The following is a 16,246-nucleotide window of genomic DNA, read 5'->3' on the forward strand; positions in this document are numbered from 1 at the left end:
AACATTTATATGAAGCTGCTGGGTGAGATCCCAACCCAGTGATGCCCTTGATGTGATGTCCCGGTGCCTGGAGGCGGTGCGGGTCTGGATGGGAAGGAACAGGCTCAGGCTTAACCCCTCCAAGACCGAGTGGCTGTGGATACCGGCATCTCGTATGTTTCAACAAGTTCCATCTCTTTTGATGGGGGGAGGCACTGCCCCCCTCAGAAAGGGCCCACAACTTGGGTGTCCTCCTGGATTCATGGCTTAATTTGGAAGATCATCTAACGGCTGTGACCAAGGGACCTTTGCACAGGTTCGCCTAGTGCGTCAGTGGCGCCCCTTTCTGGACCGAGATGCCCTATACATGGTTACCCATGCCCTCATCACTTCTCGCCTGGATTACTGCAATGCTCTTTACATGGGGCTACCCTTGAAGTGCACCCGGAGGCTTCAGCTGGTGCAAAATACGGCCGCGCGGGTGCTTATGTTACACCACTCCTCCGTGAGCTGCATTGGCTTCTGGTTACCCTCTGGGTGCTGGTAATAACCCTTAAAGCCCTACATGGCTTAGGCCCGGGGTACTTGCGAGACCACCTGCTGCCATTATCAACCTCCCATCGCCCGGTTCGCTCCCACAGAGTTGACCTCCTCAGGGTGCCATCGGCCAGGCAATGCCGTCTGGCGACCCCCAGGGGGAAAGCCTTCTCTGTGGGCACGCCGGCCCTCTGGAATGAACTGCCTCCGGAGCTGCAGATGGCCCCTGACCTTCGGTCTTTCCGCCGTGACCTGAAGACTTGGTTATTCCAACAAGCGGGTCTGGACTGACTTTTTTAAATTTGGCTTTTATTGAGTTAAATTGTCATGTATCTCTTACATTTATTGTTTAATTCTTTTTTAAATTTTGTATTCCATGTTTCTTAAATTTTTTGTTGTTAGCCACCCTGAGTCCTTAGGGAGAAGGGCAGCATATAAATTCAATAAATCTAATCTAGCACATACACACCTCTGCACCCCTCAAGGCTCACACCAATAAAATATCCCTATAAAACAGATCAGTTGTATCTCATTTCTTTGTAGCTACCCCCACAGGCAAATCTCACAGCTGTCTGGATTTCATTTTCATTTGTTCTTGTCCAGTTTGAGTTGGAACCCGAAATAAATCTTCTGACAGTAGTTTAGGGCATTTAATTGGCAACTGTGGGAACAGGCAGACAGAAAGATATCAAATCCAGGATGAGCTTACTGAGTTTGCAAAATTTTTAAATATTTTAAACATTAGGATTGTTTCCATAAGTTTATAAACCCCAATTTTCTGCCTACAAACAGCTGGGTGAACATGTAAGAATCTTTTAATCCAGCCTCAGGAGGATTAAATTATTTTAAAAAAATCTACCTAGGCATTGCATCTTCAACATCCTGTCTCCTCAGAATTGAGCCAATGTGAATGTCTCTTTGTAGGACCATTTTTAAAGAAATTTTTAATATACCATTTATTTGGCTATCTGCAGGGATGCTACAGGGACCCAGAATTCTCAACCAAACTAGCCATTGGTCCCAGTAAACTGAATTCTTGAAAGGTGTAGTTGTCAAACATCTAGAGAACCGGTCATGGTTTCTGAGTGTTGTTAATGACATTAGAAGTCAATAATATTTCAAATGCCCTAAATTTGAGGGTAGCTTTGCTTTGTGAGCTCAAGTACATTAATTAATATGGTAATATAGGTCTTCTTAGAATTGTAGCATCACTGGAATCATATTTCTTTTCTTTGAATCTGAAGTATTGTATAGACCTTATGTTTAGCAGGAACTCTCACAACTGACTGCATATTCATTTTATTGCATACTTATTCAGAATATTTATTATTACCTGGAGAAATTTGAGGTTCTATATTAGTGAAGGACTCTAATTAGAAATGGATACACAATGTCCAATTAGACTTCTAATTAGTAATATTTAAACTTCAGTAGAAGAATTTGGCCAAGACTCAAGTCAATAAGTACAGAGTAATTGCATCAGTTGCAAATTTCTCCTCTTTAATTCTCTGCAGTGTCTGAACTTCTCAAAATGAAGTAATTCTCCAAGGACAGAACATTGAATAAATAAAGTTAATAGTCACTGCTGATGGTCTGGTAGTGGAGAAGAAACAACCATGCAATTTTCCTTCTTTCTGTTGTCTACCTTCAAGTGCTACAGTCGGGGCGGGGGGGGAGGGTGTTCAGATCTGAGTTCTTTCAATACTGTGGGCTTCATTTGAAAGGAGCTCTGCTTAGTCCTTGCCAATGATCATACCATGCAGGTCATAAATCATAAGGAGTTCATTGTAGCTTGTTACTTTAATCCTGCCTTTTGTGCCAGGATGAGGGGGAGAATTTTCATGGTTCTACTTCCTGCAGGCTCTGAGGTCCAATGCAACTAAGATAATCCTGTGTTTGTGATCCCTCATACAATATATAAGAAATTCTCGTGGACATTCAGCCTTGATTTGACCTATTAAACATCACTATTGGTTTCCATTCAAAAATAGACAAATCATGCCCAGGAATTTGATTTCCAGGTAAAACCAGTCTTGTTCTCTTAATCCTGTCTTAATGCATGGAAACCAACCCTTTTGCTCCATTTTCAAAGACAAAGTTTTTAACATGCTTGAATATTTTGTGCCAATGTGCGTTTGGGAATATAGACCAGACTGAATTCTAGTGCAAAGAAGGCCAACACTGTTATTTCAGATCACTGGCAGAATATTCAAGAGATTTTCTTTGTGGGCAATTTGATCTTGATTTTATTGCTTACATAATCATGGTGTTAATATTTTTCAATTAGTAAGACTAATGTTTTAGCAAAAAATATTACTGTTGGAGCTAAAGTCAATAGAAGGAAAATTAACTGTGCCGTTTTGTTCTTAATCCAATAAGATGCATTAACTTTTCAGAGTTAAACAACTTTTCAATCCCAATAACCCTACTAAATGACATGAACACTTAGTTGTCATGACTTGAAATAAGGGTAGATCAGCCACCAAGTGATCCCTTTTATTGTGAGTCACCCAGAATCGCTCAAGATAGATGGCCATATAAATCTAACAAATAATTCCTTGCCTAATTCCAAAAGTTTCTTCTCTACCAGCTTAACAGCTGCCAAGGGAGGACATATTATGGTTCCTTGCAGAGATGGAATCCAATAGATAAACATGGTATCCATGATGCCAGCTGATAAGGGAATCTTTTACCTAAGCTCCAGATGCATTCTTAAGCATCCACATTCTCTAAAAACTCTCTTCCAACATCACAGATTTAGCCCTGACACAATAATAAAGTGGTCATTGCATCAGTTGCCAGTTCACTTCTGAATTCAGTTCATCCATAAATTCCTATATGGCTCAGCTCCTGGGTACTATCTATGCTACTATCATTCCTGGCAAGATCTGATTTGCCCTATTTTTTTAGGAAGGGTGTATAAAATATGCCTATTCCTTGCCTGGCTCCACACTTGGGAACTGTTGCAAAATTACCAACATTTCCAATTTAGTTTGGTCCCAGCATATGTCCACTCAACCCCTATGTCTAGATCAGAACACATCCTCAGATCAGCTAGCAAAAGAATAGCTTGATGTTTAGCAAGCATCAACAAACATCCAGACTGTGAACTGGTGAAATAGGATAAAGGCGGGCAGAACCAAGCAAGAATTAACATTATAAAAATAGTAATAATAAAGTTGGAAGGGACTTTAGAGGTCATCTAGTCCAACCCCCTGGTCAGGCAGGAAACATTCATCAAAACGCACAAAACTTTCCAGAGCCCTAGAAACCATACTATGAATAATCAGTGGTCCCCAAGTTGGTTTTTCTAGTGTGGGAAGCCAGCCAGCCCCCCCCCCACCACCACTCAGAAAAAAATATTTTTGGAAATATTTAAAAGGCAGAATATATTTCCCTAAAGGATTTTAAAAGCAGAAACCAACCCCATTCCCAAGTCTCTCTGTCCCAGACAGTAACCAAGTTTGCAAAAATGCAGATGTGATAATCTTGTTAAAAAGATTGGAGCCAGGAAGCTGGGATTAGGAAGAAAGATCCCTAGAATCAACAATTCCTCACACCAAAAATCTAAGAGTCATCAGCCACAGCCACAGGGAAGCAGGATTGACCTTTGGGACATAATAGGATTAACCCACCACCATTAGAATACCAGAAAGGCACACTCAGACTCAGGTCAAAGTTCATGCCACAAGAACAACTCCAAACAAAAGGCTCAAGGTGGTATAAAAACCCACTTCCTACATTTGCTCTCGCTTTTTTTTCTTCCAGAGCCATCTTTCTGTCTGGCTGTCCTCTTCAATAAACTGCAACCTTCCTTTCTAAAGCAGTTGCCATGTTGTTTATTCCTGTCTTGGACTGAACCATGATGAAGACTTTTCCTTCAACACTAGCTTCAGCCTATTCTGTAAATCATGGCACAATAATGGAGATAGAAAGCCGCTGCCAGGTGATCCCTCCTTTATTCCACACCTGGAAGGAGATAATTTGGTGGAGATAAAGCACCCAACGGAGCACCTTCACTCACTAAAGTACAGGGTGCTGCAACGCAGTGGCGTTTGCAGGATTTCATGCATTTATCCGCATAACCAAAGCAGCATCGCGTCATAAGGGCTGCTCATTGTTTTTTTAAAGATACTCCTGGTTTTTCCAGTGCGCGACCTTACTGCCAGGGGAATTCTAGCTTCCCCATTCTTGCGAGACTCTCGTGACTTTTCCTCTGTTGCTATGGCGGTTACCGGAAACTCACCCACGATCTTTCACAAAGGGGACCTTGTGGCATCAGCCATTTTATTGGTCCCAGCCACGGCTCCGCCCTCCGAGGTCACGGGTGCGCTTGCAGTTGAGCAGCCAGTCCAAGATGGTCGCCCCATGATAACGTTTACTATCAATGACCGGAGTTTTTCTGGTTTATTGGATACAGGGGCGGACGTAAGTGTCATCCGATCTTCGGAATGGCCACAGGGTTAGGGAACACCTGCTGCCGGCATCAACTTCCCTCCGCCCTGTGCGTTCCCACAGAGAGGGCCTCCTCAGGGTGCCACCGATCAGAGAATGTAGATTGGTGGCCCCCAGGGGGAGATCTTTCTCTGTGGGCGCCCCAGAATTATGGAACCAGCAACCAGTTGAGCTCCGGACAGCGCCCAATCTCCGCTCCTTCCGCCGCGACCTAAAAACATACTTGTTCGAACAAGCCGGCCTGGCCTGAGGGGGGATTGGGGGGAGGGTTATTATTATTTTATTGGGGTTTTTTATTATGTATTAATTGTTCTTTTAATGGGCATTTATTTAACTACTTTTAACTTTTGTAATTTTGTATTTTATTCTTGCCCTGTACACCGCCCTGAGTCCTTCGGGAGAAGGGCGGTATAGAAATATTAATAAATTAAATTAAATTAAATTAAAGGGACAGAAGGAAACAGGGCGACGTTTGGGTGGGATCACTGCTGATCATCTCCCTTAATTTGAGATGCACACACCACAGAGGCCTCCAAACCAGTCTTAGTAAAACTCAGATGTGCGGACTTCAATTCCCAGAATTCTTAACGTTGCCAAGTTTGGGAAAACCCTACTGCAGGGCTCTTCAAACTTGGCTGTTTTATAACTTGTGGACTTCAACTCCCAGAATTCCTCAGCCAGCATGCCTGGCTGAGGAATTCTGGGAGTTGAAGTCCACAAGTTATAAAAGGGCCAAGTTTGAAGACCCCTGCCCTACTCTATGCCAAGCCAAAAAAAAAAAAAGCCCTCTGCCCACTGAAGGATCATTGGGAGGAAAGCGGTTTACTGTAACTCAGCAGAGGCAAAACTAGGAAACGTTTCTTTCCATTGCCCACGAGAGGGCTCTCGGCTTTTTCTTTTGCTCGTTCCGAAGTACCTGCTAGCTTTCCTCTTCGCTGCGAACAGCATTTCAAGATTCCCGATTTGTTTTCCGGGTTATTGGGAAGTTGCAGCGATTGCTCCGCTTACACGGCCGTCCTATTTTGGATGCAAGGAGGTCTAGCAGAGACCTCTTTCTCCTTTTTTGTCTTAACCCTAAAGTAAGAATATTTTTCCCCCTTCTCTAGATATTCGGCTAAAAAGGCTTCTTGGCACGTGGCTGAGCAAATAGCAAACTGGGGAGGGGGGACGCGTCCCCGGGTGTCCCCATCCTTTCCTCTGTTCATCCACCCGCCTGCAGAACCACCTTTGCGTTTTCGTTCATAGCCTCGCGGAGTCTCTCCCAGCAGCAGAGAGAAATTGGCCGGGTTGCAGAGCAGTCAAGAGAAAGAGGGTGGGTGGAAGACGGTGGCGATGGAGGAGGGGTTGACAAGCACAACGCCCGGGGTCTCATTTGAGCCCTGGCTTTGCTGACCGGCTTCTCTCTCCAATTCGGAGAGTGTGAACTGGACGGAGATTTCTGACTGTAGATTTTTGCGATGCAAAAATCAGTTTTTTTCTCTCTGGTGTTGTGGTTTGGTATGCTGGTTTGACAGCCGCGGACAGGAAAGTATTACAGAGGGTAGTGAGCACAGCACAAGACATTGTGGTCTGTCCCCTGACACCACTGGATGACATCGCCAGGGCTCGCTGCCTTGGAAGAGTGAGGAAGATTCTCAGGGATGACTCACACCCTGGACGGTATCTCTTTACTCTCCTACCATCCGGTAGGAGATTATAGGAATATAGCCAGCCGTACCAACAGGCTGAATAATAATAATAATAATAATAATAATAATAATAATAATAATAATAATAATAATAATAATAATAATAATAATAATAATAATAATAATAATAATAATAATAATATAAAGTTGGAAGGGACCTTGGAGGTCATCTAGTCCAACCCCCTGCTCAGGCAGGAAACCCTATACCATTTCAGACAAATGGCTGTCCAGTCTCTTTTTAAAAACTTCCAGTGTTGGAGCATTCACCACTTCTGGAGGCAGGTTGTTCCACTGGTTAATTGTTCTAACTGTCAGGAAGTTTCTCCTTAGTTCTAGGTTGCTTCTCTCCTTGACTAGTTTCCATCCGTTGCTTCTTGTCCTGCCTTCAGGTGCTTTGGAGAATAGCTTGACTCCCTCTTCTTTGTGGTAGCCCCTGAGATACTGGAGCACTGCTATCATGTCACCCCTCACCCTTCTCTTCATTAAACTACACATACCCAATTCCAGCAACCGTTCCCTATATGTTTTAGCCTCCAGTCCCCCAATCATCTTTGTTGCTCTTTTCTGTACCCTTTCTAGAGTCTCGACATCTTTTTTACATCGTGGTGACCAAAACTGGATGCAGCATTCCAGGTGTGGCCTTACCAAAGCATTGTAAAGTGGTATTAGTACTTCACTTGATCGCGATTCTATCCCTCTGTTAATAATAGCTTTTATCCGTGGGCTGTTAGGCTTTTAAATGGGATATAATCTCTGTGAACCTATGCAGAATTGACTTGGGAGGCCGGTGTGTGGTGTAGTTGGTTCACATGGTGTGGTGGGATGGAGGGTTTGTTGTCACTGTGTGTTGGGGGGAGAGAGCAGGGGGGGGAGGCTCAGCTAATCTCAATGTACACATGTTGTACTTTGACAATAAAGGATTATTATTATTATTATTATTATTATTATTATTATTATTATTATTATTAATTATTGGAACGATAATCATATAGGCAAGGGGGACTCCAGGCAGCATCAGATGGCAAGCAACCGGGCCCTCTTATTTGCAGGAGAAAGGCAGCAGAATTAGGAGATTGTGGTGATATTTTTGCTTTGGACAGGGGCAGAATAGACAAAGCAGCCAGTGTATGTCTACGCTTCTCTCTGCCTACCCCACTCGGTCACTTATGAAGTGTTTTACATGCCTTGTATCTAGCTTCTGCTCATCATGGGTTCAGTTTTTCATTCCCTTTGCTATTTTTGTTTTCAGTGTGCCCAATAAGTCAGATGTGTTTTCCTTTTCTCCTAAAACTAGTTGCAAAGTTTCTTTTGAGATGGACCCACAGACGTTTCTACTTTCCCAAATCCCAGCCGAGGAAACAATTTCTTGGGCTCCAGTGAATCAACTGGGTGGCTGGTGTAGAAGAAGATCTGCTTGGACAGCATCCATGAAAGCTCCAGAAGCCCATCGCTTTGGGAAAGAGGAACCGGTTGGCATCGCTGGGGATGTCAAGATGGACGTGAATGCCCTGCTCAAAGACATCGAGGAGTACAACAGGCAGAGGTTTCGTTCCGATGCTCTTCCTTTGGGAGAAAGCCCCTGGCAGACTCTGTTCCAGCTGGGAGAGGCCGCTCAGAGATGGCTAAGACCGCAGGACCGCACCAAAGGACAGATTGTGGACGTGGTCATCTTGGAGCAGTTTCTGCACGTGCTTCCTTTGGGAATGCAGGCTTGGGTGAGAGCCAGGAAGCCAGGTAGCAGCCAGGAGGCAGCTCAGCTGGCTGAAGCTTACCTGCAGCAACAGGTATTCTTGCTAATAAGAAAGGGACCCCCTGATTCTTGGTCTAACGCTAGGAATGTTGCTGTTCCTCTGACCACAAGCACTGGTAAAGCAAGAGGGGGTCTCTGTTGGGCTGGATTCTGAATCCACCTGAATTTGTCCTGCAATAGGCTACAAATGGAGTGGACAGTAGAAAGAAGGAAAGCTAAAAGCTTCCTTTGATAACAGTTCCCAGCTTTGTAGGAAAGCCTGTTCTTATTTGGAGAGCTACAGGTCTAATATATATCTGAATAAATTGGTTCACATCTTCCTAATTACAAATCCTGGGTTGGTATCCCACGTTCACATAACATCTTATAGTTCAGGGGTGTCAAAATCTCCCTTGATAACAGTTCCCAACTTTCTAGGAAAGCCTGTTCTTACTTGGAGAGCTACAGATATAACATACACCCCAATATCTTGGTTCAGACCTTCCTAATTACAAATCCTGGGTTGGTATCTTAGGTTCCCATAACATAGCTCTATTATGACTTAATCCAATGGCCTGGTTAACATAAGTCAGTGCCTAGTTTTCTGTGGCTTGCTGAACCACAAATCAAAACCACAAGTTAAAATAGTAAGTTGTATCCCAGTCGTAGGAATATGGTTACATTTCTAATCTGTACCCTGCTACTTGTTAGGGGAGCCTTTGCTTCAACATTACGTTTAAGTTTCAAATACCAGACAGCTTTATATAAACTTTGCTAAGGAATTAAAAATTCAAGATGCAGCAGGTTTATTACTGAATATTTTTTTGCTAAATGGCATGGTTATCCGTCATCAAAGTAGTAGACATTAATTTATTCAATGTTCTTCCTCTTCTAGTGTCCTGTGGCATTCCAGGATGTGGCTGTACATTTCACCCAAGAGGAATGGGACCTTCTAAATGAGGAGCAAAGAATATTGTATTACACTGTCATGCAAGAAAATTCTGAGAACATGACCTCTTTAGGTAATGTTCCCATTCCTGTAAGATCATGGACTCCTTTCTGAAGCTGTCAACTCCATTTTGCTTATATAACGGACCTTGCGAGTTATTTATTAAGCAGATGTAATAATCCAGGAGCAAATTACGTTTTACTTGGGAATCTGTGTGTTGGATTGAGCTGAGAAAGGACAGATGCAAGGTTTCCTGAGGTTTCCATGTCTTAGCGTGGACTTTAACCTGGTTCTTCCCAAATTTAGTCCAGCATTTTAACTACACTATACTAGTAGTCAATTCTACCTTGTTTGGTTCTTTGTATTCTCTGAACTTGGTTGTTTTCTCACAAAAAAATCAGAGATGACCAAGAGGTTCAGTATCATTTTGCACCATGCAGGAAATGGTACCAGAGAAACAATTAAGGAAAACAATATTTTGATCAGGGCACTATAAAAAAAGAAATTGGACTCTTATCTATCACCTGAGGTGTACCTATATTAGAATTCTGAGCTAGCTAATTACCCAGCCTGTCCTTGCATGAGACATTTTATTGTGTTATATAGCTATAAAGAAAATCAATAATCTTCCTCTCTTTTGTTATGTTTCTTTCCTTTGCTTGCTCTAGAGCTTTTGATTTCCAAACCAGATCCGAGTCGCCAGCCTGACTGGGACGAAGAGTCACAGATAGCTGATCTCCAGACATTCAAAGGAAAAGACTCTATTGTTGAAGGAGTTGTGAATTGGGAGGACATAACTGTGGTTGGTGAGAAAAGTCTTTCTGTAACAAAAGAATCCAGCTATTTTAAGTCTTATTGGGTTGCATATGTTACTTTTTTTTCAAAGTCAAGTACTTTGACTCAACTGTCCCACATCCAGACCCACGGCAGTTGGAAGATACAACATTGATCAGAATGTCCACAATGTTATTCCTTTAGTACATACAGTCTAGCTTGTCTTCTGGTGGACATTTTCCTTTCCCCCCATTAACTTAACTGTTACCGTACTGATTTCATTACTTCCCACTGTCAGGGACCTGGATTGGCTGTACAAAATCAGAGACGTGTTTCAGGGCTCACAATAACCACTGAACCATTCTAGTGAATGCCCTCAGCAGAATCTGGGGATGTCCATTCCGATTCAGCAGCCCTCTTTGCCCATTTTAATTGGCCCATTGCAGCTGCCGTAACTCTAAGTCCCAGTAAATCTAAACTCCACCCAATAAGGTAGTCTCGTGTCTGCAAACCACAGAAAGTTGCACACATTTGGACCGCTAACCAAAAATGTGACAGATAATTAGACCCACTGAGTGTGGTGGTGTTAGTTGTGAAGTCTCGTGTCTGACCCATCGCGACCCCATGGACAATGTTCCTCCAGGCCTTCCTGTCCTCTACCATCTTCTGGAGTCCATTTAGGCTCACGCTTACTGCTTCAGTGACTCCATCCAGCCACCTCATTCTCTGTCATCCCCTTCTTCTCTTGCCCTCAATCTTTCCCAGCATTAGGCTCTTCTCCAGTGAGTCCTTCCTTCTCATTAGGTGGCCAAAGTATTTGAGTTTCATCTTCAGGATCTGGCCTTCTAAAGAGCAGTCAGGGTTGATCTCTAGGACTGCCCGGTTTGATCGCCTTGCAGTCCAAGGGACTCGCAGGAGTCTTCTCCAGCACCATAGTTCAAAGGCCTCAATTCTTTGGCGCTCAGCCTTTCTTATGGTCCAACTTTCACAGCCATACATTGCAACTGGGAAGACCATAGCCTTGACTATACGCACTTTTGTTGGCAGGGTGATGTCTCTGCTTTTTAGTGTGCTGTCTAGATTTGCCATGGCTTTCCTCCCCAGGAGCAAGCGTCTTTTAATTTCTTGACTGCAGTCCCCATCTGTGGTGATCTTGGAGCCCAGGAAAATAAAATCTGTCACTACCTCCATTTCTTCCTCATCTATTTGCCAAGAATTGAGAGGGCCGGATGCCATGATCTTGGTTTTCTTAATGTTTAGTTTCAACCCAACTTTTGCACTCTCCTTCTTTACCAGCAACAAGAGGCTCTTTGGTTCCTCTTCACTTTCTGATATTAGAGTGGTATCATCTGCATATCTTAGGTTGTTGATATTTCTCCCAGGAATCTTAATTCCAACTTTTGATTCATCTAGCCCTGCCATTCTCATGCTTCTTGACCCGCATATAGGTTTCTCAAGAGGCAAATAAGATGGTCTGGTACTCCCATCTCTTTAAGAATTTGCCACAGTTTGTTGTGATCCACACAATCAAAGGCTTTAACATAGTCAATGAAGCAGAAGTAGATGTTTTTCTGGAACTCCCTAGCTTTCTCCATGATCCAGCGTATGTTGGCAATTTGATCTCTAGTTCCTCTGCCTCTTCGAAATCCTGCCTGTACGTCTGGTAGTTCTCGATCCACATACTGCTGGAGTCTAGCTTGTAGGATTTTAAGCATAACTTTACTAGCATGAGAAATGAGTGCAATGGTGCAATAGTTTGAACATTCTTTGGCACTGCCTTTCTTTGGAATTGTAATGTAATCTGATCTTTTCCAATCCTATGGCCACTGTTGAATTTTCCAAATTTGCTGGCAAATTGAGTGTAGCACTTTTACTGCATCATCTTTTAAGATTTTGAATAGCTCAGCTGGAATACTGTCACCTCCACTAGCTTTGTTGTTGCTCAGCTTTTCTAAGGCCCACTTCACTTCACATTCTAGGATGTCTGGCTCAAGGTCAGTGACCACCTCATTGTGGTTATCATGGACCTTAAGCTCATTCTTGTATAGTTCTTCTGTGTAATTTTGCCACCTCTTCTTAATCTCTTCTGCCTCTGTTAGGTCCCTGCCATTTTGGTCCTTTATCATGCCCATTTTTGCATGAAACGTTCCCTTCATCTCTCCAATGTTCTTGAAGAGATCTCTGGTCCTCCCTATTCTATTGTTTTCTTCTATTTCTTTGCACTGTTCATTTAAGAAGGCATTCTTATCTCTTCTAGCTATTCTCTGGAATTCTGCATTCAATTGGGCGTATCTTTCTTTTTCTCCCTTGCCCTTCATTATACTGAGAGTATAGTGGCCAGCAAAACATCCCAGAAGGACTTGGATGTCGCCCCTAAATCAATCCTAGCCAGCGCCAGCATGGTAATATGTTGAATTAAAGCCTGAGAAAAACTGGTCATCACTGAAGGTAAAGCTTTAGATTTTGATGACTTTTAGACATCTAGTAATAGTCTTTTTACCTGCATGGTTTCTAATATTTCCTCTGGCTTCACCTTTTTTCCTTATTTTAGAATTGCCACCCCAATATCCATATGACTGTCTCCGTAATGGTGAATCTGACATGATCTTCCAGATTGGAAGAGATGGGATGATTCAGGAGTCTGAGAAAAGGAGTCATCTGAGGGATTCTTCTCCAGGTGAGCTGTTAGGGTTAGGGTTTTTGAGTTTTTGAAGCCACCTGGGAAGATGAGCGTGGGAAGAAAGAAGACAGGTGACACTGTTAAGACAGATCTTGGTTGCTTCTCCAATTTGAATGAGCAAAACAGAAGCCTTCTGGAACAGAATATTCCAAAAAATGCAGAACAGTTTTCCTGCATTTCCAGCATTCCTGGGGGGGGGGGGAGTAGCCCAGCAGTTTTCGATTATTCTTGAAAATATTCCAGTGCCACCGCAATTCATTTTTCCCACCTATTTTCCATCCTTGTTATTACATCTGAATCTAGAATGTCAGCTGAAGTGAGGAATTTTTGTACTGTACTGTTCATTTTTGATAGTTCCCTTCATGGCTTGGGACCAGGTTATCTCAGGGACCGTCTTTTGCCAGTCACATCCACCCAACCCACTCGAGCAGGGAGGCAAGGAATGTTGTGGGTCCCATCCCCTAAAGAGGTACATCTGGTGGGACCCAGAAGAAAATCCTTCTCCATGGGGCTCCCTCCCTTTGGAATATTATTCCTTCAGAAATTAGACTGACCCCACACTCTGACACTTTTGTAAGGCCCTGAAGATGCGATTTTGCCACTGGGCTTGGAGAACCCAGAGTTGGATGGAGCCCATTAAATGGCTGACATGGGTGTGTGTTGCCTAGTGTCACTGTGAGTTGAGTAGGCAGCTATATAAATTTTCCAAAATAAATTCTACTGTATATAAAACTTTAATTGGAAAGCAAAGGAAAACTCCTGACTACATCCTCTCATCAGACAGAATACAAAGAGAAGAAAAAAAGTAAAGTGAGAAAACCTTTTGTAGACATGCGCACTTAATAGCAGTGCTAGGCATGAAACCATAACATGGCTGGACATGTGACAATCACCTTGGTTACATTGATAAGATTACTATGCAGCTGGCAGAAAAACAGTGAGACATGCGGAGCTGACAAACACTTTTAAAAAAAAACGCAGTGACATAGGGATACTAAAAATAGGTGAAAGAATGGTGGTTTAACTGAGTTAGCCAACTGTTTCAGGCCAAATGATAAGAAACCTGACTGGGCCTCTGCAAGCTGTTGTAAATGCAAGCCAGTTGAAAAGCAGCCAAAATACAATCATGACTGTGGGGTCGAATACCATATATGTGTGTGTAACAGTTGCGACTTTGAGGATGGGTTATTATAACCTTTCTTGAAGTCTGTCATAAATTTGAACTGTCATTAGGACCAGTCATAAGGTGACGACTACTGATAGTGAATTAAATAGCCTAGAAATCAAAATGTATCACATTTCAGGCCTGAATCCAAATAATGGTATTTTTCTATAATTAAGGAATGTTAAGGAATAATTCAAAGTTTGGTATTGAAACCAAGTCTACGTTGTTGTTGTTGTTTTTCCTTTTCTGGCCACTCCCTTGTTACTTCTTTTGCCTCTGTCTTCAAAACAGATTATATTTGATTTCCTTGCAGAAAGTCTGCCTACCAGAAAAAAACATCAGGAAGAATTTGGAGCAGAGCAACTTCAGGAGCCAACACAGTGGGATGTGTTCTTTGAACCCAAAATTTCTGAACCAATGGAGGTCAAATCGAGAGAACGGCAGGGGTTATTCCTGGAGCTGATACAAGCTTCTCAGGCTGAAGAGAAAATGCCCAGCAGTAGCTCCCAAGTATGTTCTACTGTATCAAAAAGAAACTATCCCTGTTCTGAATGTGGGAGAAGTTTTGATCGTCGTTCCAACTTAATTAAACACCAGAGGATCCACACGGGAGAAAAGCCATATCCGTGTATTGAATGCGGGAAATGCTTTGACCAGCAGTCCAATCTAAATGTCCACCTAAGAGTTCATACTGGAGAGAAACCGTATGGCTGCCCCGATTGCGGAAAGAGATTTAGTATCAAATCACATTTACATGGGCACTATAGGATACACACAGGGGAGAAGCCTTATGAATGTGAAGACTGTGGGAAGAGCTTCCGTGTCAAATCTTCCCTAAATAAGCACCAGCGAACCCATACAGCAGCTGCCAAGCTCTCCAGACCATCTGAGATCAAATCAGAGGGTCCCCCAGCAATATTGCCAGAAGGGACACACTTTTATGCAGCTCCTGAAAGAGAAAAAATAATTAAAATTATGAGTAGGAAGTCCCCTATAGAAATCACAGTGTCGAACAAGAATTTTTCCTGTTCTGAGTGCGGGAAAGGTTTTGATCGGCCTTCGCATCTTATTACGCACCAGAGGATCCACACCGGGGAAAAGCCATATCCGTGTGTTCAGTGTGGGAAACGTTTTCATCAGCAGTCTAACCTTAATGTCCATTTACGACTCCATACTGGAGAGAAGCCTTATGGCTGTCCTGAATGCGGCAAGAGATTCAACATCAAATCCCATCTACATGGACATTACAGGATCCACACAGGTGAGAAGCCATTTGAGTGTGAAGACTGTGGGAAGAGCTTCCGGGTGAAATCTTGTCTAAATAAGCATCAGCAAGTCCATACAGGAGAAAAGCCATACAAATGCCTCTCTTGAGGAAACACCTGCAGCTCTAACCTAATTACAAATCAGATCATTCACTCTGGAAAGAAATACAATGCTCTAAACTTGGGGAAGAGCAACTTTTCAACAGACAAGCCTATCAAGCATGAAAGAGTTCACACAGGAGTAAATCCTTCCATTTTCCTTCTGCCAGAAATAAGTGTCTGAATATCTATAGAGAAGAAAGTCTTTGTGGGTGCTTCATCTGGGAAAATGGTCAGGAAGATAGTTCTAGCAGTGGTTGGAAAAGGCTAGATTTAAACACACAACTGAAGCACTGATCATAGAAGCACAAAAACAGGCACTTAGTACACGATCCATAGAAGCAGTGGTCTGCTATCTAGACAAATGCAGACTATGCAGAGAGGCCTCAGAGACAGTCAAACGCATAGTGGCTAGATAGAACACATAGTGTTTCTATAACAGAGAAACAGCACACTCTGAACAGCCCAGCAAGGTAATTGGCATTGTGTACAGCAACATCTGCACACTGTATGTGCCAGATCCTCCATGTCCAGACGGGAGAGTCAACAGAATGTCATGGAAAATAACACAAGATCCTGTGGGACTTCGAGATTCAGTCAGATAGGCAAATACCAGCCAATCAATCAGATATCAAGGTAGTGGACAAGGACAGTATGACAGTAATGGCGATATATCGATTGGTACCAAATGGCACCACCATCTGCAAGAAGTATGAGAAATTGGAGAAGTACCAAGGCCTAAAAGAAGGAAGTAGAAGAAGTAGAAAGTAAAAATCAGAGTGGTCCTAGTGGTGGGAGGAGAGCCTGTGGCTGTGACCAAGCTGGGATAATGGCTCCAACAGATCTCGGGAACAACGCCAGAGCTCTCTTCAAAAGAGTGCAGGCTTAAGAGCCTTGGTGGAGCAGTGGGCTAATGCCTCCTTAAG

The 16,246-nt window shown here is 43.0% G+C and overlaps 1 protein-coding gene across 1 annotated transcript; it reads left to right on the forward strand.

The window, feature by feature from the left end:
* Window positions 1–4,740: 4,740 nt before the first annotated feature.
* On the forward strand, window positions 4,741–16,205 carry LOC310633375 (uncharacterized protein; the record flags this gene model as incomplete). The annotated part of the gene is made up of 7 exons (XM_083351077.1): window positions 4,741–4,843; window positions 5,885–6,050; window positions 7,954–8,443; window positions 9,284–9,410; window positions 10,006–10,143; window positions 12,663–12,788; window positions 14,270–16,205. The coding sequence occupies 7 exons, from the start codon at window positions 4,741–4,743 to the stop codon at window positions 15,328–15,330; spliced, it is 2,211 nt and encodes a 736-aa protein (XP_083207203.1). The 3' UTR covers window positions 15,331–16,205.
* Window positions 16,206–16,246: the final 41 nt, after the last annotated feature.

Source organism: Vipera ursinii, assembly GCF_947247035.1.
Source record: "Vipera ursinii genome assembly, chromosome: 2".
NCBI classification, from domain to species: domain Eukaryota; kingdom Metazoa; phylum Chordata; class Lepidosauria; order Squamata; family Viperidae; genus Vipera; species Vipera ursinii.